The sequence below is a fragment of the Strix uralensis genome, chromosome 17, assembly GCF_047716275.1.
Source record: "Strix uralensis isolate ZFMK-TIS-50842 chromosome 17, bStrUra1, whole genome shotgun sequence".
NCBI classification, from domain to species: domain Eukaryota; kingdom Metazoa; phylum Chordata; class Aves; order Strigiformes; family Strigidae; genus Strix; species Strix uralensis.
In genome coordinates, this window is record NC_133988.1 from 5,587,487 (window position 1) to 5,613,058 (window position 25,572).

Here is a 25,572-nt window from a genome sequence, read left to right on the forward strand (position 1 = left end):
AATTCCTCTAATGGTAAGTGATCTCCCTGTCTTTGTCTCAACCCACAAGCTTTTTCATCTTATTTTCTCTCCCATCTTGTTGAGGAGGGGGAGTGAGAGAGCGGCTGGGTGGGTGTCTGGCCAACCCACCACAGTGCCATTGCTCTTCTCCACACCTGCGTCGGTGTCGCCATAACGGGCTGAGGGTGCCACATCCCAGGGGCCATCCATTGGGGAATCCCTCCTCTGTGCACATAAATCAGCAAATGCAAACTGAAGCCCTCGAAAGGTGACAAACAGTGAGCGCCAGTATGATGCAAGCACTTTCCTGGATAGAATAATGCTTCAAATAACAGTTTAAAGTTGCCCTGAATTAAAAGCTTCGGTATAAAGCTCTCAAAGATTCCCTAATCGGGCCACCTCTATGTATGCAAAATATAGATGGTTGCTTATGGTACCAGTGTGCCAAGGGCTGGAAAATAGCCCTGGCCTCACCTCTTTCTTGGCATGGGGCATTTAGCCCAGAAAACCAGGCTTCCCACCACCACTGGCAGGCACCGGGGGGCCGGGGTGCTGGCTGCAGTGGCAGGACAGCAATCCCAATACTCCTGGGCTTCCCTCGGCAGCCACATTAATGTATTTCTTTAAATTATTATTCTAAAGCAAGATGTTTGTTGTTTCCTCCTCTGCTTGCATTTCATAGCCAAATATCTTTTCCTCCCAGAGAAGAGCTGGGAATCCAGGAACCTGAAGCCAGGGGAGGTGGCGATTAGTGGTTTAAGTGTTAATGGTACCACAGTGGGAACAGGGAGTCCCCTGAACTCAGCTGTTAGCAAATTAATAAAAGGGGTAACACTCTCCTGAGTGTTACAAATTTAGCACTATTTAGGACTTCTCTTTCTTAGCTATTTTAGGCAAGAAAATCTTCAATATCCTTTGTTAAATTTGAATGATCTTGCTTGTAGAAGTAAATCATACGGAAACATTGGTTTCTTCACCCAGCTACAGTCTATTAAAGCTTTTTCATTCTCCTTTTCTTTCTGACATGACTTATAGCTGGATATTTTGTGTGCAATTAGTTTTAGTTAGCAAATTTTCCCCCAAAAGACGGTTTTCATTGAATGAGACTGACCTACAGGCCATTCATTTCTCACAGTCCATCCCAAACATTTCAAAGATCCCCTCCTCACAGGAGTGTCAGTGCTCCCATTTATTTACATTTATTTAATTTATTGATTGCTTGTATGTTCCAGATGTTAAACCTCACGGAGTTATTGTAACTGGTAAACCACATTTTTCTGCCAAATATCTACACAGTTTTGTGTATTTTAGCACTTCAGAATTAATCACAAGAGAAATTTAGTCAGGTTTGCAATGAAAAAAAGACTTTAATTAGAGCAGAGGCCAAAATGTCCTCCCGCTCTTCCTTTCTTCTTGCACTGCCCAAATCTCATCTAAACCTTGCCTGAAGTCCAGAAAACAAATCTCACAGCTGATTGAATATATCTAATTGTGAATTGATGTCTACGCTTTTGCAGATACGTTTCAAACTCTGCCTGGTGGCTGTGTTGTCTAATTTGCCTATACCCAGGAAATTAATTCTTTCTTAACTACAGAGCAAAGCTATGATGTGGGGCAATATATTTCTGCCTTTCTGGAAAGAATATTACTTCTCTCTCGCAAAATCTGTGCCTCATTAAATGATTGATGTAACCACAAAAGGTTTTAGCTTTTAATGCTTAGAAAAACACTTATGGGGAAGAGAAAGCCCTACAGTTTGCATAATGAGAGTAGAGGCAGACTGGCTGAGGCAGAAGAAACTTGTTTCAATTCAACAAAGGCCGTAGCTTATTTGAGGAATAAAGGGAAAATGTAGATAGAAGGTTGCATCTTCTGATGAGACTAAGTAAAAGAGCCTGTTAGAAGTAATCAGTAGTGAGCTCATGGTTTAAAGCACACCCGTACACATGCACACATGTATAGCAGTGTGGAGAACCCAAGTCAACACTGTATGAAAATATGCCATAAAGCCTGATAAATACTGGACAGTGTCAAGGTGGCTTTCCATAAAATAATGCAAATTGATGTTAAAATCTAGACTTTATAATCAATTAGAAAGGGTAGTTCAGCAGCAGTATTAATAACCTCTGAAGCAAAGGTAGCAAGAAAAGGGGGTTTCCATGGCCAGAGCTCAGCTCAGAAGACTTTGTCGCATGTCTATGAAAAATCAAATCTTTGCAAAGGTGAGACTAAAGGTATCAGTCATTTCCCTATCTTGAAGAACTGGATGAAGGCTTTTCCTCATTCTCCTGTGGAGGGAAACACATGATACAGTCATTTCTGTTTACTTCCGTTAAACGGCTGGTCACAGAGAGTATTCTGCACTAAGGCTAAAGAAAGTATTATTTTTGCTTTTTCTCTACTGAAGGAGATAGGATGTGAAAGATGTACGCTGAGGTGACACAGTAACATCCTGTCTGCTTTAGGTCCCTAAATGCTAACAATAAGTGAGTCCTTTCTTTCCCCCATGTGGGCCGTAACTGCGGGAATAAGATGTGTGAGCATGTAGGCTGAGCAGCAAGTAGATAAATTCCAGATGATGATTTAAAGTTAGTGAATACAAACCTTACAGTCCTGCATGCAGTCTAGTACTGGGAAGGACCTTTGAGGTCAATTCATTTCCCTTCTGTCGTAGGCAGCCCTCTGAAAGAAACTGCATGATAAAGTGATCCAGCTCCATCACAAAATTAATTTTTGCCACCATTTCTCCTACTGTAATGGTGCAGGAGGAGGAATACTACTGCAGCTCCTTGGAAATGTAGAAATCTTCCTATTCCCAGCCTTAATATACTCTTACCCAGTTTATTCACATCATTTTTTTTCTGCCAGAATTGTGCTTCTGCTTAAATAGCGCTTCTCCCTTCTGTGTGCTTATCCGTGATGTATTTATAGGGAGTCCTCTCTCAGCATTCATTGCATGAGATAAAACAAGCCATCCTTTTTTAGTCTCCTTTCATATAACAGACTTTCCACGATCTGGATCACCCTTGCAGCCCATCCCTTCACCTGCTCCAGTCTGAGCATGGGGGACCAGAACTAGCAACAGCAGCTACAAGTTGTCTTACCATGGATTTTTACAATGCCATTAACATTCCCTTGTTTCTTACTGCTATATTGTACATTTATACTGTCTGTACATAGAATTGTTCTAGCATATAAATTATGTTATACAATTAACCATCAAATATTGGTGTGTCATCTCATCTGGTTCCACTTGTGCTCCTTGGGAGTGTGGTCAGCATCTTGCAGGAAAATCCTTTGGTGCTTTTCATCTGGTGCTTTTTCATCCTTGATAGCTCCTGCAGAGTATTTCAGCATGAAGATGTTTCAGCAATCTTTACAAAAGCAAGTGAATCATTCAAAAAAAGCACAATCCATCCATCTTGTTTAGTGTCACCAATTAATAGCTGCCCAGGATGCTTTGAAATCTATAGCTGCTTAAGGAAAGAAAAATAACCAACCCCTTCCTATAGTGCCGTGCTATCATTATATTTTGTTTACTCTGCTCATGGAAGGAGGCTTTATTAAATAAATGAGGTGAGGGCAATATGTAAAGGCCTCTGGTGTGAGGCTTTAAAGAACAGGAAAATCCAGGATAAGAAGGGAACTAAAAACCAATTGGTAGTCAAGATTATTTCTTATTGTTGGAAAGCATCTCTCATTCCAGAAGCCAGTGGTCAGAGCCTGGCTGATTTTGGTGGTGGTGCTTCTGTCTTCTGCTGCCCCTGCCCCTGTGGGGCAACCACAGCTTCCTCCACTTGATGGAGCTTGAACAGTCATTTACCTATTGCTTCTGATTTGGATTATTTTGCTGCAGACTGTGCAAAATAAGGAACCATTTTTAAACGGGGGTAGTGTTGCCTTTGTGGGCAGCTCAGGCTGGGTCTGTGTGCTCATTCTTCAAGCCACAAGCTGCTAGAGCAAAGCTATTGCACCCTTTGGTGGAGCTGCTGCCTTGGGCTCCCTGTCAGCCAGAGCAACCTGGGTCAAATCCTGACCTGCATTTGCCAGACATAAGGATGCACTCCGAAACCTGCCCACAGCTGCTGACCTCAATGCAGGTTTTCTCCTCTTGCCCCCATCCCTCCCTCACATCTCATCTCCCTGTTTAAGGCATTGTGGCCGCTGGTTGTGCCCCAAGCAGGACAGCAATGCTGCCTCTTGAGGGGAGCAGTTCACTCCCAGCTAATTTGCCGAAGGGGGAGGTCTGTGCCTAAGTGTAATGGAACCTGATGGAGGCTAATTAAATAGAAAACCATCCATTTATGCTGTCTCATTAGGGATTTGTCATAAAAACCTTATGTTCTCTTACAAGCCTAAACAAGTGTGTTCACCATGTAAAAATCAGCCATAAAGCTGTCTGGAGAGTAGTTAACATGTCTAAGCTGTCATTTATATGCGCTGTCTGCAGCCTGGATCCTGCAGGTAGGAATGGCCTTTCCACTGTCCTCAAACCACCCTGCATAAATGGGACATCCCTCCTTCAAAACGGGAAAGAGGGCCAAGCCCAGCAATCCTGCACCGACAGTTGTGTGGAGCGGATGCTTCTCCGTCTGGCCCTGACAGGAGCCAGAAATCAGAGGCAAAGAGCACTTGTTATTTTAGACCTGTGCCAAAGATGTTCAGAGGTTTAGAAAGCATAAATCTAATAGTAGTGTTTCCTAGGGGCTATGGAGACTGGCTCCCCTTGCCTTTGTGAGTGGCCTGGTCTTCTTCTCAACCCCAGCTAGGCTACTATTTTTGAGGAAAACTGAATTTCCTCTAGGACACAGGGGCCATCATGCTGTTTTTCGATGAAAGAAAGTTATGGGCTGTGTCCCCTTGGCTGCCCCAAGGGAAAAATCAACATGATCTAAATGGCTGCTGTCCTCAACGTCTGTCCAGGATTTTTCCTCACACAAACTGTGCAGGCTTCAGAGTTTCCGCCAAAATTAGGGCTTCTAGGGCTTGTGCAGAAGTCATATCAGGGCAGATCTTCCCATGGGCGGGAGGAGGTAACTGCCTTCAGTCTATGGGACACCCCCCTGGGGTAACGCCAGCTGGTGTCTCCTTGCAGGCGTCAGAGGTGGAGCGGCAGCTCTCTCTGCAGGTCCACACCCTCCGGGAGGACTTTCGGGAGAAGAACTCCTCCAGCAGCCAACACATCGTGCGGCTGGAGAGCCTCCAGGCTGAGGTGAGTCACCCGCACTCCGCCTCACTCCTTCAGAAGGTGGCCAGGGCTGTTTTAACTTGTATAATGAACCCCTCTGAACTGAGTAAACAAAACCTGCTGCTTGGAGCAAAGAGAAGGATGGTAGTTGTGGGGCAAAGCACTTCCCCAGTGAGGATTTTTGCTGCAACCCAGGGCTGGCTGGGGTGACATGCCCCAGCTTCCACCGCTGCCTCGGCCACAAGCACGCCTGCAAAGTGAACAGATGAGAAGGGTCTTCCAGGAGCTAAACCATGGCTGTGCTCTTGCAGGGCTGCTGCCCAGTACAGATTAAACTCTGGGGCACGGTGGGAAGGTCTGCAAGGGCGTTTTTTTCTGTTTCTTATGGTTGCAAAGAAAGCAGCAATCCTCTCCTGCCTCTCAGCCATGCATGCGGGAAAGCATGGAGCCCCTGCCTGTTTTAGCTCTGGTACATTAGCAGGAATGATATTACCTTCCTTCCTCTTCCCTTCCCTGACAGGAACTAGTGAGTAGAAGATGTCCAACTCTACTACCCAACCACTTTTTAAATTTATAAGCTGTCTGGAAGAGCTTTTCTTAAAATCTCTCAATTTCTTCTTTTCTCCCACTCCCACCTGCTCCCTGTGGTCCCTCGCCTTTTCTTCCCCTCCCCTTGGTGTGGAGCAGCAGGTCCTTGAAGTAAGTATGGAGGCTCAGAAAGGGTTTGCCTGTGCGTGCATCGCTGTTATCATGCATGCCTGTCACCGTGCATGCCTCACCTGTGCCTCCTCGCATCCTTCCTGTCTCTTGCTTTCCAAATCCCTTTCCCCCTGTGCCCTTCCCATAGTCCAGGACCCACAGCAGAGTGATGTTTTTTCTGTTATATGGTCATTCACAGGGTGTTCGTTACTGGTTTAGATACCAAATGTGAACTCTTGATACCACCTTTTATTTTACTTGCACCCCTTTTCTCCAACCCATGCAAATCATGATGGTGGTGGGAAAAGATCTCAGAAACCATTAATCACCTAAGAGCAACTTTCTAATACCTACAGCAGCCTTTACCCTGGAGAAAGAGCAAGTCCACACACTTTGCTAATGTTCCTTCATGCAGCCAGATCTTTCCAGCAACCTGGAAAGCAGAAAAGAGACAATGTCCCAAACAGGCCAAGAAAGCAGTTGGAAGTTGCTGAATTTGTCTATGGTCCATGAATTGAAAGGAGGCCATAGGGAATATTTAGGGTTATATGGGACTGGTAAATGGCATACTCAGTCCCCAGAGGTTTTGTGCATACTAATCTGGGAAAAGGTTCCTTTTTCTTGGTTAAACAAGAAGTGACCTTGGCTAGTGCTGATTCATCCTGTGCATTGTTCCCAGCTAACTGAATCACAGAGGTTTTGCTTGGCACATTGTCCCTCTTCACCTGAAATTGCTGCCTTTGACAATTAAAAGAAATGAACCAATTTTAAAGCCAACTGATCACTGGGAGACTAAAAATAAGCATGGCACAGAAAAGAGTCTTCACAAGTAAGAAGACAGAAAAATCCCTGGTGGGGCCCTGGCGAACATGCAGCAATTAAGTAAAAGTGTACAGGCGGTGCTGTGGCACAGCCCTGCAGGGAGCAGGATCCCGCAGGCTCACCCAGTGGTCTCCAGCACCCATAGAGGAGAAAATGCCACCATGCTCAGTTGGGAAACAGACAGGAAAAGTAACTAGTTTTGCCCAGTCTTGCAAATTTTAAGGTAAAAGGGGTGGGCAGGGCTGGTCTCCGCTTAATGCATTTGGACATTTCTGCCTGCTTGCTGGCCTCCTCCCGATGCACACCCAGCCCCTTTGGAGCTGCCCCTGCAGCCTAGGGAAGGAGGAGTTTCCTTTCAGAGCCTTCCTAAGCTTTAAACCACACGCAGAGATACAGTTTCTCTTGTACAAGTATAGAATACCTACGTGCATACTTTTGCTTTTTGCTGTTTCATTTCTCTCTTGGGAACGTGATTTCCCTCCTCTCTGCTCCCTGGAAAGTGCAGGGTCTGACACCACCTCTCTTTCGCCGCAGATCAAAATGCTGACAGACAGAAAGCGGGAGCTGGAGCATCGCCTTAGTGCCATGATGGAGGAGAACGACCTGCTCCAGGGAACCGTGGAGGAGCTGCAGGACCGAGTCCTCATCCTGGAGAGACAAAGCCATGACAAGGACCTGCAGGTGAGGAGGGAGCAATGGGACAGGGAAGAGGGGGGAAATGGAGGAAAAGATGTAGTCTGGGGTAAAATTGACCCAGAAGATAAACAGGAACTGGGAGACAAAACAATTGGAAGAATAAAATGGCTCATGTAAACATGGCAGCAAGCAAGGTCCTGAGTGTCCCCGTAGGGACAGATAACAGGAGCCACAGTGGGGCATCTTGACAGCAAAGAGCAGCTTGAGAGGGAGATCTGAGCAGGGGAGTGGGACAGGGTGCTGGGGAAATGAGGTAAATGTAAAAAGAAGCAGAGAACTCTAGTTGCAGTTCATTTTACTTAATGTTCTAATAGTAGAATTGGCTTCAGAAGGAGCTTCTTTAGGCCCCACTGTCCCAGAGGGCAGTAACTGGCCTCGTAGCTCTCACTGCTCAGATGGTTTCCCAGCAAGCCCCATGGTGTTCACAGCCAAGTGTCACCAAACGTCACTCCCCAGAGAAGCAGCTGGCACCTCTGTGGCTTCAAGGCATCTTAGTAGAGAACAAGATTTTTCTATTTCTCTTCTGTGGATTGAAAACCACTGGTTCCCCAGCTCTCCAAAATAACCCTGAATCTTTTTTTCCCCTTTTTTAATATATATTTGTATTTATATATGTCTATAGATTTTTTTGAAAACATGTCTATATTACTCTTCTTTTTGGATTTACTTTCTGGTGTGTTGTTTTCAGCAAATTTTTTTACTGGAGTCCCAGCTTCTTCATAATGTTCCTCATTTTAGTGCTGATTAACCTGCTATTTTTATCTTTCAGGATATTCTGGAGTCTAAATAGTGTCTAATGACATTTGGAGATTAAACTCCAATATATAGCAATACCAGCCAAGAGTACTTTCCTCCTGGCTGGAAACCCTCTTTTGTGACATCCATTCCTCCCTTTCAGCTCCTTCACAAACCAAGAGGTTCACCCAGTCCCTATCACCTCCACTAATAATTTTTTTTTCCTGCTTCCTTAACAAATTCCTTGATTTTCTTTTCAAGCTGCACCAAAGCCAGCTGGAGCTCCAGGAGGTGCGGCTGTCCTACCGGCAGCTACAAGGGAAGGTAGAAGAGCTCAGTGAGGAGAGAAGTCTCCAAAATTTCAACACAACCAGCACGTCCCTGCTATCTGAGATAGAGCAGAGCATGGAGGCAGAGGAGCTGGAACAAGAACGAGAACAGGTATTTGCCCTCCGGTCCCTGGGAAAGCCCATGGACCTCTGTGACCAGCCCTAGAGGGAGAGGAATTTTAATGCATTTGATCTGGATTTGGAGCTGAACCAAGAGCCAGAAAATTGGGGTTGTGGTCTCAGCTCGGGGATCAACACCCTTTTGACCATATGAAAGTAAATCTCTGCATCCATTTCAAAACCAACATAGTAAGCTAGACAAATATTTGTGAGGTTTGGCAATCACATGCCTCACTTCACCATGGAAGGAGGATCTCCATGGCCTCGATGTCCCAGGCTAATGTCAGGCTCTCTTGTTCCAGCTGAGGCTGCAGCTCTGGGAAGCATATTGCCAAGTGCGATATCTCTGCTCCCATCTCAGAGGAAATGACAGCGCAGACTCAGCAGTCTCTACAGACTCCTCCATGGATGAGTCTTCAGAAACCTCATCAGCCAAAGACGTCCCAGCCGGCAGCCTACGGGCAGCTCTCAGCGAGCTGAAAAGACTGATACAAAATGTGCTGGATGGGGCGGACTCCACGGTAAGTTGGTGGCACAGAGAGACCTTGGCTTGTGCATGTCCCCTTGTCCAGGTGACAGAGCTTGCTGCAGGTTTCCACTGGATCCTGAAGTCCCTAGTCTTCAAGAAAACCTCTGTGGCCCACAGAGATGGGCTGTCACAGGGCACAGCCTGCTCCATGTGTCTCGAATGGTCAGCCAAGAGCCAAGCCAGCACATGGGGTTTCAGCCTGCAGTGGTTAAACTGCCGTAACTTTCAAGCTCATGCAACCATCATTGGTCTGGGAGTCATTCTGGAAAATAAATGAAAGTAGGCTTTCTTTGAGATTTGCAGTCAATTAGAGTTTCAACATGGAAATCTTGCGGATTGCCTTATACATCACAGTTCAGTTATTTCTCTTAGGATTTTCCTAACCTTGCTCTATTAGCAATAGTATCACAAAAACATCGTAACCCCAGTGTGGTTAGGTTCTGCCCCTGAGAACTGACACTGGGTACAAATGTCTGGGCAAGAGCTGCTGGACTCAAATCCACTGACAGGTGAAGGGTTTTTCTAGCACAATATGGTATGGTGGGGTACGGTCCTGGGGCTGCTGGGGAGCAGGGGATGACATGGGGGACCCCTCAGCATCCACAGGAGTACAGAGTTATGAGAAAACACCCCACTTTTTGCAATGGCTCAAATCAGGCCTATTTCCATCACCCACAAGCTGTTTTCATTGCCAGTATGACTTATTTGAGATACCATGGGGAGGAAGACGGTGCAGACCCTGCAACTGCAGACCCACATGGGAGTAGTCACCCTCCTTGTTTCAGTACCTGTAGCAGCTGGTAAGAAGGCTGAGCATACAGATGAAGTTGTATTTGTTAAATAAAAAATAGAGAGTCCTGCAAAAGGTCTACAGACACGGAGACTGTAGCCATATGTTACCACGTGGTCTCTGTAAATGTGGTTTATGCTAAGGCAAGACCATGTCTGCATGCTCTTTTATCATGTGTAGAAGCAGTACCTTTAACTGAGCATATTTCCACTGTGGAGGTATATGTGAACAAAACGGAAACTCTACTAAAGTCACATTCACACTTTCTTCTTCCTTGTTTAATACCCCATCCCAAACCAGTATGAAATTAATGCAATTGCCTGTTTTAAAGTGAAATCTGAGCAAGAGGTTTGTCTCCCACTCTCAGAGCTCTCGACGAAGCGACGATGACACCTTAGAGGAACAGATCAGGCGAACAAGTGAGGATTCACGAGCCCTGAGGGAATTAATGGAAGGAGAACGGGGAAAACTGAGGCAGAGTTTGGAGGAGCTGCAGCGACTGCACAGCCAGGTTAGCAATTCCCACACTTTACATGTGGTCTTGTAACACTAGTGTTCATTCTCCAAGCCATGCCTTCCATAGAAGAGATCAGCATGATAAATAACCCAGGAGGATTTGGGCCAAAATGGCTTATGACTGGATGAGGAAGACTCTGTTAAACTCAGTGCAGAGGCTTCATGCATTTAGGATCAGAGTTTTTGACAAGTTGTCTGGGGCCCATCCCAGACATCATTTCAAGCAGCCAAACTTCTTTTAAACCTTTCTCCCAATCTGCTTTTCAGCAGACTGTCTTGCTTAAATTCTTCTCAGCAGAAGACCCCAAAGTAGAAGGCTGCTTGATATGGGGTACTGGAAACCCATAGGTATCCAGTCTGACCCATCTTGCTTGCAGTAAGCCCTCATAAAGGGTGTGTGTAACTGCTGGATGGACAAAACAGTGTTGCTCTGCTGTGCTGGGAGCAAGGTTCACCCCCTTCCAGAGCAGCATCACGAAACCCTCATAAATGCACACCTAGAAAATCTTAATCATGGCCAGCCTGGCACCGGGCAGCACCCCAGGGCCAACAGGGGCAGGCTAAGGCTAAGACAATCTCAACAGCAATGCGTGATCCAACCCCAAAACCAGCACCACGCCCAAAGCACAGAATCAAACTGCATCCACACTGAACATAGCATCGACTGTCTTTGAGGTCCTATGCCAAAAGCAGCAAATGGAGACAGGCGTCCAAGGAGATGCTCAGCAATCCCTGTCTCTATGGGACAAGACTCAAAACGCTGGAGGGGATCTGGAGGCTGCAGCAGAAGCAGCCTTTAGCACAGCTGCTTGTTTAGCACCAGCTGCCTTGGAGCAGGGAATGGGATTAACGCCCTTGGCCGGTCTTGCCAAGAGTGCTGTATCGCCCTTCCACAATACCCTTTTGGAGGAGAAAAAAGAAAACACATCCCTGTCCAGAAAGTCAGCACAACCTGGGGTCTGACAGCCTTGTGTATGGTTACGGGAGCTCCCACCATGGGGCCAAAGGAAAAAGAGTGAGAACATCATTAAATACCCCTGGCAGTGATGGCTGCACATGTACGAGGGAAATAGTCTTGCTGACAAAGCAGCTGATTAGAGGCAGATTGCAGTGAGGGAGCAGCCCTGGCACCCATCCTTCCCTGAGGACTACTCCTCTCAGTGACGTGGCCACAAGAGACACCTTCAAGGGTGCAAACTTGTGCCCCAGTGAGACATGAGCCCAGGCGCTCCTCTGGCCGTGCTGCCATAGTCCTGTGCACCACCCACAGGTGCCCCTTGCCCTTAAACACACCTGACATGGAGGAGACAAGGGCTTGATCACTGCGATTTGGCCATGCTGACAGAGGCCATTAGAGGCTTATTCACAGATTACGAGCAACCAGCCTGCTTGTGTGGATGCAGCACCCCCTTACACGCAAGGCCTTGGCAGGACACCAGGAGGGAGCAGCACCTGGTGGTTCTTCACTGTGGCTGATCTCCCCAAACCCCCCAGCCAGGAAGGACCAGAGGATCCGCCCTGGATCACAAGTCTGGATCCCCATCTCAGCTTTAAGGGGTCCCTGACTACCAAAGCTCTGTATGTTTAGGGAGCAAAGGCAAGGCTGCTGGTTTACTTCTCACACCTCTGTTATTTGGAGAGAGAGATGGGGCATAACTACAAATGCAGCAGACATTGCCCTCAGAGAAGCGCTCCAGCCTCACACAGAAAGTACACCTCTCCCGCAGCTTTTGCCCATAACCCAGCCTCACACTTGCTCCCATAGAAGAGGCAACACTGTCTTCAGTTCAGTACTAAAGAAAATGGGCGCACATGGAAGTCTGGTCCACTCCAGGCAGCAGTGCTTTACTGCTTCTGCATCCCTCTGTGCTGTCGCTGGTATTGATACAATAAAAGGGGAACTTCTCCTAAACAGCTTTTGGGACCTTGTAGCACCACACATTCATTGTTCCTGCCTGAGAGCAAGGTGAGCTGGTGGAGACAGGAATCACCCCTGCCTCTGTCTACACTGGAAAGCAGTTTCACATTTTCTGCCTGGCTAGTTTCCTCCATCTGTGGCATCCCATTCTTACCCAAAACACAGACAAAACCAGTTAATACTCAAAACCTATCCCCAAATGCAGTTTTTTGGGCCTCTTGATCCACTGTCCCCTGGGATTTCAGCAGAAGTGCTCAGTACCTTTCACATAGCTCCCACCACTGCTCTCCGTCACATCATTGCCCTGAGGTGCATCCTGTGCTGGGCTGCAAGAGGGCACAGCTGGGGCAGCCCCTCACCCCCAATTCCCTGGCAGCCCCAGCACACAGCAGGGAGCCTCTGCACACAGACGGGGCACATTCACACCCTCCTTCCCCCCCCAGACCCAGCCATGCCGTGCTAACGGCAGATCCTCCCACGCTGTTGATGTGACGAGCCCTTTTTGACTGTCTGCCCTCTATTTAAAGATTTCTTTGAGGATGCAAGCACTACTGAGCTGCATTTAGAAAAAGGAGGTGGGTCAAATGCTGGAAGGGTTTCCAAGCGGTGGAGTAGCGTAACGGAGCATGTGTGTGCCCTAGACAAAGAAATTAAATGTGTATGAAATATTGCAAAGCTGTTGCATGATTTCATACCCTATTAACTCACTCTGCACAGGACCAAAACGATAGATCATTTCTCAGGCTATTTAAGACTCCACACATATTTTAAAGTCTAATTAAAATCGTAAGATGTGCCAGTAACACCTCAAATGGCGTGAAAGGGAATTTTCACATCCTTTGTCTTCAGCTTCATACTACTTCAAGAGATGTAACGGCCCCCTCCAAAAAATCTTACTTGCTGCTAAATGATGATTGCAATAATTTAACCCTGGAAAGACCACAATACAACAGGCAGGCTCAGAGGATGCGTGCATAAGACAAACCACTTGGAGAGGGGCAATATTTCAGCACTGATGCCATAGGTCCTGCCTCACACAGCTGCACAGCTTTCAGTGCTGTTGTGGCACGGTACTGAGGCTGTCCTGGCCACCCATCTTGCTCAGACCTGCACTGCCGGCATCCCAGGGCAAGCTGGCACATCTCATGGGGGGTTGCACCAGCACTAACAGCCCCCTTCCAGCAGACACAGCTTCTGCTACAAGCACAGGAGCTCATCCTGCACGTTGGCTCACGTGGCTTTTTTTTTCCCCCCACTCATGGTGAATTTGTCTGAGAAACCCTGGGTTTCACACCCTCTCCCTGCCCACAGGTCACGCTGCTGAGTGTGGAAATGACGACGCTGAAGGAGGAGCGGGACCGGCTGCGAGGTACTGCTGAAGACAAGGAGACAAGTGAACAGCTCCTGCAGGCCATCAGGGACCGAGATGAGGCCATTGCCAAGTAAGTGGTATGAACAGCCAAAGCCAGGCTGGGTAAGAGTTTATGGAGTGTCTTAGCAGGAGATACCTCCAGGGTGGGTTTCTCCCACCCTCCACGAATTTCAGAAATTGTTACAAAGCAATGGAGCGAGTCTCAGCTTTGCTGGCATTGGGAGATGCTGCCAGGAGCTTGAGAACAGGGCAGGAGATGCCAATTTCCAGAGCTGCCCCATGGCAGGATTTGGGGCATTTAGGAGGATGCTGTGAACCATATTTTTTCCATCCCTCGTGCTGGTCCAACTTACAGCAAGGAGGAGAGGACTTCAGGGAACTAAATGGAAACACTAGGTCTGCCCTATTTGCCATATTTTTCTTCTTTTGCTCTTTCAGACACACAACCCTGCTTTCCTGCCCATCCCCATTACAGCCCTGCTTGGGCCTCCTCCCTAAACCAGTTCTCTGGTCACTTGTTCTCCTTTCCTGTTCCAGGGTCTTTTTTGCATCTCCAGTCCTGTACTGCTCTATTTCTCCTTTCGGGATTCTCCCATTGTTTTGACTCTTTATTTTCCCCATCCTCTTTGCAGACCTGTACAGTTTTGCTAGCCTGTACCCCATACACCACTTCCCTGGCTCTGTGCCTGGACTTGCCACACTGCCCTGAGCACTCTTTGCGCCGAGAAGAGCAGCAGAAACATTGACCCTCCTGTGCTCTAGGTAGAAGGGACGCATCTGATAATCTCTTCAGTAAACAGATGGGTCAGGACACCACCAGTCCATCTCCTTAGGAAATGCCTGATACTTAAGCCTTCGGCAAGAGGAGGAACAAGAGAGCATTGCATCTCTGGGGATGTGGGGAGCAAAATCAGCATGCACAATCCCTTCATCTTTTTTTTAAGTGACCCGATCATCTGTGCTGCTCTCACCCAGGTAGCCAGCTACCAAATTCCCATCGCTCTCCTCTGTAACACCTCCATCTGTTGGCAAAAATCAGGAGCATCCCAGCTGCACTGCCGGGTGCAGAGATGTGGTTCTGACATTTCCAGTGCGTGTGGGTTGCTGGTTCTGCTGTGGCTATGGCAACGCACTGCCACCGCTATAAATCCTCTGGTAATATCCAAGCAGCAATGGGGAGCTTCACAACAAAAGGCTATTTAAGGTGCTCAAATCCACAGCCGGGAGTGGAAGGGTACAGCTTCTCCACCGCGGTTAATGACCCTGCTGGGACAAAGCACTAATATTTACGGCTGACTGTCCTGCAGTGGCAGGAGCCCAGAGAAAGGGGGATGTGACAAGTGTGCATGGGTGAGTAGAGGGTGATTAATGAGCAGAAAGTGGCTGCAAGTGAAAGCAGACAAGAGCGTCTTGTTGCTAGAAATGAAAGCATCCCTCCACAGACTAAGCAGGCTGCTGCCTGGGAAGCTCGTGATATGCTTCCCACCTCGCACTTCAAGGGTTAAGTCACTTTTGTTGAAGCCCTCCCAAAAAAAAGCCCTAACTCTGAACAGAAATAAAATCACTGCCTGAGGCAGACATCTGGCACGGAAAATTTTTAGCTTGAAGCTGAAGTTTGGCGACATGGGAAGCAATAGGAAAATAGGATCCTATAATAGGAGGTGTTAAGCAACCGCTACCTGGAATATAAACATGAATTCCCAAATTGCTGTTCTGCTGTGGAGCACAAGGGAGCTATTAGGAGGTGATGAATTAGCTACAGGTAATAAGATGCAATTATTTCTCCCAAAAATGTTTGCAAGAAAAGATGGTTCCCAGCAAGTCATGTTACAGTTTCCCATCACACAGCAGTTAATTGAAAACTTAAGCTTTGTGCTCACCTGTGCTCCCAGCATTTCCCAGCTTAGGCAGTTCAGGAAATTGCGCCTTCCTAGAGGAAAATTCCTTTCCACTAGCCCGTAGCAACAGGAACATCTCAGCCCCTGAGCACTCTGGGCCCGTTGAGCAACCTTGGCCGTGGCATCATATGCCCAGTGGCCACCAAATACCTGGAAAGAAACACAGCAGCAGTGTTCCCAAGGGCCGACACAACCCCATTGAAACTGGGAGCTTTCCTTAAAGTATAACATCTAATTAAAACAATTTTAACAGTTTGTCATTCTTAAAAAGCATCTTCTGTGATAAATTTTCTTCCTTCATTCATTCCTTCCTTCACTCCAAGTCCCAACTGAAAGTAGGTTATACTGTTCGAGGGTTTGTTTGTTTTATATTGCAATGTATTGATCAAGTGATCAGACACAGATCATCTGGTTTTTAGCACATACCATTTCCTTTTCTATGCATTAGTAGACAGAAGAAAAGGAAAAAATATTTATATGTAGATTCTGTCTCATTCTAGATCTCCATTTTTAATGGCAGATCCTGCACATTCTCCAGGCATGCTATATTATCTTACACAGCAGTGTGTCTGAATATATTTTTGTATTTTCATAGCGTGCTTACCAGAAATCTGCTGGTTTTATAGTAATGACGTATACAGTTCTGTCCCACTCCTCAGCTTAATAGATTGTCCAGAATACAACGAAGATGAACAGTTTAGGATATGGGGACTTGCCAAGGAAAGAAATGATTGACTTCTCCTCAAGGATATGTTTAACACTTCCTCTAAAAAAAAGAAAAATGCCCAAATTTCTTGCTCTCCCCCTAGGAAGAACGCGGTGGAGGTGGAGCTGGCCAAGTGCAAGATCGACATGATGTCCCTCAACAGCCAGCTGCTGGATGCCATCCAGCAGAAGGTGAACCTCTCGCAGCAGCTGGAGGCCTGGCAGGTGAGCAGCCCTCAGTCACTGCAGGGCAAGGGTCTGGGTGGCACATGGCCCAGGAGGCACCTTTGGGTGACTTTTCCCCCCTCCCTGTGGGTTTGCTGCACAGCCTGAGCGTCCACAGATAGGAGGGTTTGCTTTTGGCTCTGCAGGAGTCAATGATGCAGTGGGGGGTGAAGCACAGCCCTCCCCTGCTCAAAGCCTTTCAGCCGTGAGCTGTTAATTATCTGTACAGGAATACCCATTTAAAACAGAGAAACAAACTATCTCATGGCTGCCTGCAGCATGAGTAACATAGGCTTTGCAGAGTAACCTGCTATGGGGAGGGAAGGTGTCCATGCAGCTGTCCCTGGGCAGATGCAGCCTTGGGGACGTGTGGGCACAGCACATCCTTGCTTTTCCATAACGGAGCAGAAAGGTGGGAGGCAGAGAGGTTGTGGTGATTGTTTTGCGGTATAGCTGCACGGTTTTAATCAACTCAGAAGATCTGGCAAGATGGAGAAGCTAAAATCCCAGCCCTTCACCAAGGTAAAAAAACAAAACCCACGGAAATTCAGTGGCTGCCCTGGAGATGCTCTACCTGGGGTCAGTGGGGAAAACCCATGTAAAGGCAGAGAGCCCTTGGGAGCAGACAAAGCTGTGTCCTCCCAGAAAACTAGCACCGAGGGAGGGCTACTTTAATAGAGAAGAAGCAGATACAAGAGAAAAGGTCTGGGCCAGTTATAGTAATTTGTTGCAGTCTATCAGTCTATGCAAGACCCTGACTCTACTAACAACCAGCCTGACCGGTAGAAACCTCTCCCATACAACCTCGCTCCTGTTTCAACTCCACTGTGTTTTCGTTTCTCTTTTTTTTTTTTTTTTTTTTTTCTTCTCTTTCTCCTGCTTACAGTTTGCTTCCTCAGGGCTTTTTACTATCTGGCTCCTTTGGTTTCTGATCTAGTGGCCTTTCTCAGTTCCTGTACCAACAGCTTTAGTCGTACACCCCTCCTGCCTTTGAGGTGAGCTCCCTGCACCTTCGCCAAGAACCCACCATCCCCTCGCCTGCTCCATTTGCTGCCACCATCACCCACATCCATCTCTGTCCTCACCATCATCTGGCAAGAGGGGCCAGTGGGGGGGTCTCCATCACCCACCGATATTCTGCACACATGCACCCACCACCCCAGCACCAGGCCAGGGCACAAGGAGCAGCATCCTACACCCTGTGCCGAGGCTTTGCCCCAAAGGTCACCTTGGGGAAAGCCAGGCTGAGGGGCACATATCATTAATGCCCTGTAGTCGGCATATCTGGAAAATTTCTTGAAACACAGACTGGGATTTTACTTTTCAGCCTTGTTATTTAGTAAGTGACATTCAGTGCTCTGCATAGGAAATGTCTGTATCCAAGCTCTGCTTCTGTTTGGATGGGTGGTATAAATTGAGACCTACTTACTAGCACATTCAGTATTTAATTCTGGAACATCTCCAGCTTAGGGTTTTAACAACAGGCGTCTGCCTTCTCACTTCACATTATGTCATCCAATTGCAGCAATACAGCAACCCCAATCCTGCTCCCATCAGCGCTCTGAGATGAGGATCAGGCCCACTAGCACTGCAGAAAGTTTCTCCAACATACTGACCTAAAGTGTTATTACACAGTAGCAAAACAGTTTCCCAGCACCTAATGTCCCCACAACAGAAGCTCAACCACAGAGGCACAAAACAAATCAGGTGATTTATATATTTTGGGGACTATTTGCAAAGCTGAGTATTTCTGATAAAATGGGATGAGATTCTCTGTTCTAGCTGGGCATAAATGGAGGTTTAATCTGATAGAATTTCGCACTTGCACACTTCTAGTCTGCACTTTTCCAAGGACCATCAACAAAATTACAGTTTTCTGTAGGCACATAATCACACAGACTAAAAGCAAAATCCCGCACATCCGAGCCTCGCACAGGAGTAGCACAGGACTGGATGTGCACCTCACCCCCGTGCCTAATCTGACCCCCACTGGCATTCATCATTATCTGACTGAGGGTAGGGAAGGAATATGGAGCAAGCTTGAAGTGAAGAAGGCTGCTTCTCTGAAATGAGAGCTCAATGGCTTCAGTGCAACAGAGACAGGGGCACAGTTAAGTTAAAAATGCTGCAATGCCTGCAGAGAGCTGCAGCTGGCACGGCCACAGCCACCAGCCTCCGAGGTCGCCTTGGGCAGCTCCCACCCTTATCTCATGCAAGGGAGCCCAGCTCCAGCTCTGGAGGAGGATACATGCCATTTGCACCTCCTTCAGCCTCAAAGAGCAGAAACTCCTGCACAGAACACACCAGTACCACGTTATGCAGCTTTATGGGGCCACTTTATCAGACAGGTCTCATACTGCTGGTGTTTGTCCTCCCTCCGTGTCCCCAGACATTCCTGTGCCCCTGCCCAGTGTCAGGGCAGAGACCACAGCTCTGCACCAGCCTTGCTCCATACAGCTACCCTGAATCTCCACAGCCAAGTGCTGTGCTCTCTGATTCACGCATCAGACAGGCAGGGACCCGAATGTAGTGCACTCTTAATAGTGCATACAGTATTTTTATATATATATATATTTATATATATAAAAAAATATAAAAATCATACTCATCCCCTGTTATGTGGTTAACCAAGGACACAGATCTGCCATGCTGGAGTCTGGGTGCCTACCTCATTTGCTAGAAGAGGTGCCTTCAAAGTCCAATACATTTTCACATGGCAGCTTCACCTCTGGAAGCCTGTTTCACCTTAATGCTGATGTTTGCCTTAACCTCTTCAACTCTCCCTCTGCCTTTCCCCTTTCCAGCCCTGCTCTAAAAAGATCCAAAGCTTCCCCAGTCCACGTAGCTCTGCACCCTCCTGCTCCCCCAGGGTAAGTCCCCATTCAGGTCAAGACCTTTTCCCTGCAGAAAATGCTGCAACAAGAGATGAGCCATCGTTCAAGTTTCCAGTCCAAATTGACTGTTTTTATTCCCCATCAAGTTTACAGAGCAGCTGGGGCACCTGCTGGGTGACGGCAGCACCTTCCCTTCTATCTCAGTGCTGCCGTGATGGGCTGCCCTGCACAAGGTGCCAAATGAACAGCACTTCCACCGCTACAGCCCATCCAGAGTATCCTTGTTCCCACCAGACGGTGCCCTCAGTCCTAATCAAGGACCAAACTGCTGGAGAATCATTGATTTTTCCTGCGGGGCTAGTTTGTGTACACATGTTTTCACTAAGCTACAGTTTAAATATGCAATTATAGCAGAAATAATGGATCTGAAGGTTTAAAATTTGTAGAATTGATAGCCAGGTTTTCAAGGAACACATTAGCATGTCATTAACGGCAACAAAACTGACTAATTATTTTGCATAGAGCAATTTCACTGTGCTGCAAACGTGGATGAAACCAGAGTGTTTCTGTTACCTCTAAAAACCCACAGTGGTTGTTCATGCCAAGCTGTCAGTCAGAGAGCTCCCACCGCTCGCTGGCTCTAGGGGAAGTGGGAGGTCTAAGGGACAAGCGCAGTTCTTTTTGGTAAGTCTGGTGCAAAACCCACATGGGGTCTGGTGGCCACACGCCTGGCCCCAGCCCCTCAGCTCCCAGTGGCACCTTCCCCAAAGAAGCCCTGCTAACAGTGGCTGTGCAGGCAGCTCTGTCGTGCCTGCCTGCCTGCTCCACATAGCAAGCACATAGACCTGCTCAGGACAGATATCCTTACTTTTTCTGGCATTTGTTTTCAGCTGCATTTGTTCTTTTTTTATATATTTCTCCCCCCAAAGGGGACTTCTGCACCTGGATACAGCAGAGAAACATCGTTTAGGGGTGTCACAGAGTCCCAAGTAGGCATGATGCTCCTCTGCGAGGACACCTGAGCAATTTATCCCTCAGAATTGTGGTTTACCTTCCTGGCTCACTAAAAAGCCTCATGGCAGCAAGCAAGGTTGAGCCTGCTGCCCAGTGGGGAGCTAGATGTGTCCCCACTCTTGTCATCCGTCCTCCATCTCATCACAGCACGTTTCACACCCATTTCAGCCGAGTCCCTGCGCAAGCTCCCTTTGAGCATCAGCTGCCACTAACAACCCTCTCCTCTCCCTCTGCTGCAGGATGACATGCACAGGGTCATTGACCAGCAGCTGATGGACAAACACCCGAAGGAATGGAGCCAGCTTGCTTATTCCTTCTCCAGTGGCTACGGCGCAAAGCGGAGTGCCAGACCCTCCCCCGTGTTCAGGCCGGAGCAGCAGGGGGACGAGCCCGTTGGGGCAGAAGGGAACCGTCTCTTCTCCTTTTTCAAGAAAAATTAATTTGAAAAAGAGAAACCTCTCCAACAATTCCTGCTTCAAGATGGGGAGTGGGGCAGCTGCCCAGCTTGCTGATGGACCCAACGCTGATCCACTAAGAAAAAAAATGAAGGGGGCAAAGGAGTTAACCCTTGAGACTCTGCACTATTTACACCGCACCTGGTCTGAACCAAATGTTTACATGAACTGGAGATTTGCAAATTGACAATGTGATACTAATAGAAAGAAACTTTTCTTATTCTTTAAGTGAAGTGATAAACTTCAGGGTATATTTTAGGCGCTTTGACACAGTCCAGTTTCTGCTGTGAAGAATAATCTGATTGTCTTAAAAGCATTCTCATGCTGGAGAAGGAAATAAGCAGCCCCAAGACAAAGCAGCACAGGGGATTGAGAACTGCCGTCACAGCGAGCACAGGGGGAAGAAGAGGGCTGAATGCAAGAGAAGAGAGGGGAGTCCCTTATACTGCCCTCTGGTCCCGGCAGCTGTGATGTCCTTCATCCATCCCACTGAGACTGGAGTCACTCTGGCCCCAGCACTGCTGTGTTTTGACAAGTGTAGCTTTCTCCATGGTGGAAGTTGAGCCATCACTGCAGATCCTGCCTGGGTGCCATCTCCCCTGCAGCTCTGCGTAGCTGTTCACCCCTCGTGGGAATCCAGGCTCCTCGCAGATCAGGGCAGTTGTAAGATTGCTGATGTTATGTCTTCTCTAGCTCCCTCCTGTTAGAGAGAGGTAAGAGTTGCAGGGTCTGTAGTTACACAGAATATTAAGAATTTCTCCCCAAGAGACTGACCATCTACAACAGATCACAGATGGGATAAGAGTTGTAGATGTTCAGTCCTGGGGCACCTACTGTCCCTCCAATGGCCAAAGGTAATTGTGGAGCTTCAGCAAGTCACACATCTCTCTCCCCAAAGCCATGTACCCCTCCCAAACAGAGTAAGAAACCTGTCATTTTAACTGAATAGGCCCCTAAAAAGCCTAACTAATAATTCACTGAAAGTCTACCTGTAATGACGTCAGTAGGTCTTTGACGCTGGGTTGACAGACTTGATCCTCAGAAAACACGCAGGCATCTACCTTCACTAAAGCCAAAGGTGATTAGTGTCTCTACAAAGCTCTGGAAAATCTGCAGTTTACTCTGCCCCACACAGTAACATTAGCTGTGGCCTAAAGAAAATGATGAGTATTTGTCCCTGCCTGCAGATCATTTACTACTCAGCCCTTCAGCAAGCAGGTAGCCAAATCTCCTTTTGACTGAAGATGATCAGAGCCTGCTTTGCTGTAAGCGTGACTTAATCAACGAGAAGGAACGTAGCTTATTTGGTGTATGCACACAGCAGTGCTGGAAATCCTGCAATACTGAAGTAGGGACCTTCCCTACGCACTGGATGGGCACCTTACAGCTCTGCTCTTTCACAGTCTGCCATCATAAACCAGCGAGGAACGCCAGCCTAAGTTCAGAGACGTCCTGCTGCTGTCATGCAATTTTCACGCATTCTCCCAGCTCATGATACCCACAGGCCCTAATTTGTTTCCCTGCTGCTTTAAGGAGGCTACCACCTACACTGTCCCACAGGAGACGGAGCTAGGTACACATTCAGCTCTGCCCTGCTCAGCAACTTAGGTGCTAAAACACCATCCTACAGGGAGCTGCTATCTCTGCTCACTACAGTGACAAGCTTTCTGCTAGAATTAGGTATCAAACACCTTCTTCTAAGAAGCAGGTAAGAGGTTGGTGGGTTGTTTTTTTTTTTTTTTTATTATTCAACTTATCTATGGGATAGAACATCCATAATACCTCAGTACAAATATCCTTTCTGCCTACAAAGATTTGAGCATCCTTGCTAGCATGAAACTACCACTCTGGTATGAAATCATCATCTCGCACTGAGGTAGCTCCATGTTGCAAGGAGCAGAGTACTCTTTGGGATTGAAAACGATGGTAAAAAGCTGAGTGGTAAAACCCATTTACTTGAAAGCAACGAAGCCTGGATTGCAGCTCCTGCTCCAGGAAATACTTTGGTAAAGCAGCACCAACACAGCTTGATGCTTACAGGGAAAGGAGTCTGGAGTCTCACAGGCAGGGAAGGAAACTGAACCTTGGCCTCTCCTTTCTAGGCCGTGCTCAAATGTTGTGTATCTGCTTGTATCCACTGGTGCAAGTGCGGGAAAGGGACTTAGTGCAGTGCCAAGCACGCTCTCAGGATGGCAAGTCCTCATCCTCCCGTCTCGTGACTCTCGACAGGGCAGAGACACGAGGCACACGCTCAGCATCTCCTGCTGTCAGGACTGTGTTACGCCCCTATGCATTAACATCAACTACTTTGATACCTGCAAAATTAGGCACGGGTTCATGGATGCCAGAGATACCTGTGAATAGTTGTCTTACACACTGTTGGAAAGGATGATCTGCTTATTGTGGGAGAGCCATGTGAACATCCTGGTCCTCACCGACCTTCTTTCTGCTGTCAGTTGTCATTTCCCAGGCCCCATCAGCTCTCTTCAAGCCACATGCCCAGCAGCTGTGTGAGACTCTCCCTCCACGAGGATGGATGGATGGATGCAATTCTAAGGCAAAGGCCTTAAGTCATCCAATGACAATGCAGTAATGAGATGAAGAAAGGTGCCTTCTGCTACATGTTTGCTGAGAGGAAAGTGACTCAGTTGCAGGGGTAGGCCATTGAAATGCACAGCACATCGCTTCATTTAAGGAGGAACCTACATTAATCCCATTGCAATTTTATTTATTTAATGACAGTGATGGAACAGATTGAAAGAGGAAAGGCAGCATGTTCTAAGGTGCCAGTTGGGTATGGTTTCTTAAAACTAGCCCCTTAACCCTGAAGACTTACTTGCACTACTAAACCCAGAAAGACAAGAGAATTGGGTTTAATGAACAGGACAACACACCAAAGGAGACCTCCTTGTGCTGAGCTGCTACTCAACCAGAACAGAAACTGCCTTAATATAGCAGCTAGGTTTTGTTGTTTTGTCTTCAAAAACCTCATCGATGCAGTCCTTCACATTCTCATTTGTCATGTCGTGTTTTGACAAGGTCCTGACTATTTCACCTTGAGCTGTCATTAAAACACTCATGTCCATCCTGTCGTGGCCAGGAGCCTGGAATCATCCTTGCAGCGTTGGGTTAGAAGACACTCCACTTGTGATACTTGATACTTCCAGGACACACATGGCGTAAGGGAAACATCTGCTCCAGTGAATGAGATGGAGGAAGCACATTAATCCAGCAGGTACTCAGGATCCCAAAGTAGATTTAAGGAGTGGGATCAGCAGCTCTAAATATAACATTCACCCTTGCTTTTGAGATAACAGTAAATAAAGCAGTAGTGCTGCACAGTCACTGTTCAAATATTGCACAGAGAAGAGATGCCTGCTGAGATTAAGGTTACAAAGAACTTTCCCACAGTTAAGTAACGGGTGACGGTTTGGGCAAATGTTTATTATGCTAGCCTAAGGGAAAAGGGATCAATCTCCCTTTAGTAAACTCTGCAAGGGAAGCAACTGTAAACAAGTAAGAGTAAATGTAAGGCAAGTCACTAGCACTTTATCTTAATACAAACTTAGATCAGCAACTTGCCCTCAAGATGAATAGATCAATTAATGACAACAGAATAATTTTGCACAGAGAAGCAAGAAGTGAGGTTACAGGCAATGCTGCACACACAAGGATGTGATAGCTGCATGCACCTGTCCTACTTAGAATGGTAAATTCCAGATATGCCTCTGCATCAGGCAAACTACCCCCCACTCGGCTATAAAAAGCAAGATTGTTTTAACCAAAAAGCCAAGAAAGGAAGTGTCTGGGTGCTGCAGCAATGATTCCCTTAGATTGAGAGGGGAAAAAGCACACAGCAGGGACAAGCAGAAAGAATGTATCTATAGATATGTACATATACCACAGTGCTGTAATTTTTGTATGTAGCAGTAATGTAAATAAATGTATGGTTTTTATAAGATGCATATTATAAAAATCTATAAAGGCATATTTTTAGTAAAAACAATGCTCTACTTCTTTTGTAAATAGTTCTCTTCAGAATAAAACAGATCATTTATACGATACCGTCTCAGCTCTCAAGTCACTGCTTATCTTGCCTAGCTGCAGAACAAGCTCACTTTTTGCACTGTCATCTTAACACCCAACAGCATCTTTAGTACTTCATCACCCAAGAAAATCAGCCACGTAAAGCACTTGCCTGTGTTCAGAAGAGAACGGCTCTGGCGAAAGAACGTTCGAAGCGTTTATATCTCCTGCCTCCCAGAAAAATAGAAAGACAAGCTTGTAAGTCTTCTCCACCTTCCAGCCACTTGTATCATTTACCAGCCTTTATATGGAGAGATATTCAAACTTTAACGAGTTTAGACACAAAACACAGATGGACAATGAAACACCTCCAGCTTGTGCCAGCTGCAGTTCGGACCATCTACGTGTCCTCAGGGTTCCCCCCTACGTAGTCACACCAGAACAGCGCGGACAGAAGAAAAGGCACCTTCCCACAGCAAGTTTTCATCACACTTCTCCAGGAGCGAGGACTTGCCTTCCACAGCCTGCTTGTGCGTCAAGGGCAGGCGGGGGTAGGGGAACGCTAAGGGCAACAAGCACAGCAATGGCCACGAAGTTCCTATACAGAAACATGTACATTCATTTCCTGGGAAAGCAAGGAGAGACTCCAGACACTTTTTAATCGACTCAGGGTCTGACCCCTGGTGCCTTTGAGAAGCTTT

At 47.1% G+C, this 25,572-nt stretch overlaps 1 protein-coding gene across 1 annotated transcript in view; it reads left to right on the forward strand.

Annotated features, from left to right (window-relative positions):
• BICDL1 (BICD family like cargo adaptor 1) overlaps positions 1-24,907 on the forward strand; it is a 52,295-nt gene extending 27,388 nt beyond the window's left edge. The window contains exons 3-11 of the mRNA XM_074886891.1: positions 5,096-5,212; positions 5,876-5,887; positions 7,244-7,390; positions 8,402-8,581; positions 8,892-9,110; positions 10,276-10,419; positions 13,654-13,784; positions 16,422-16,542; positions 20,630-24,907. Of these exons, the coding sequence (XP_074742992.1) occupies positions 5,096-5,212; positions 5,876-5,887; positions 7,244-7,390; positions 8,402-8,581; positions 8,892-9,110; positions 10,276-10,419; positions 13,654-13,784; positions 16,422-16,542; positions 20,630-20,830 (1,272 nt within the window). The 3' untranslated portion in view covers positions 20,831-24,907. The remainder of the gene's footprint in view (positions 1-5,095; positions 5,213-5,875; positions 5,888-7,243; positions 7,391-8,401; positions 8,582-8,891; positions 9,111-10,275; positions 10,420-13,653; positions 13,785-16,421; positions 16,543-20,629) is intronic.
• Positions 24,908-25,572: the final 665 nt, after the last annotated feature.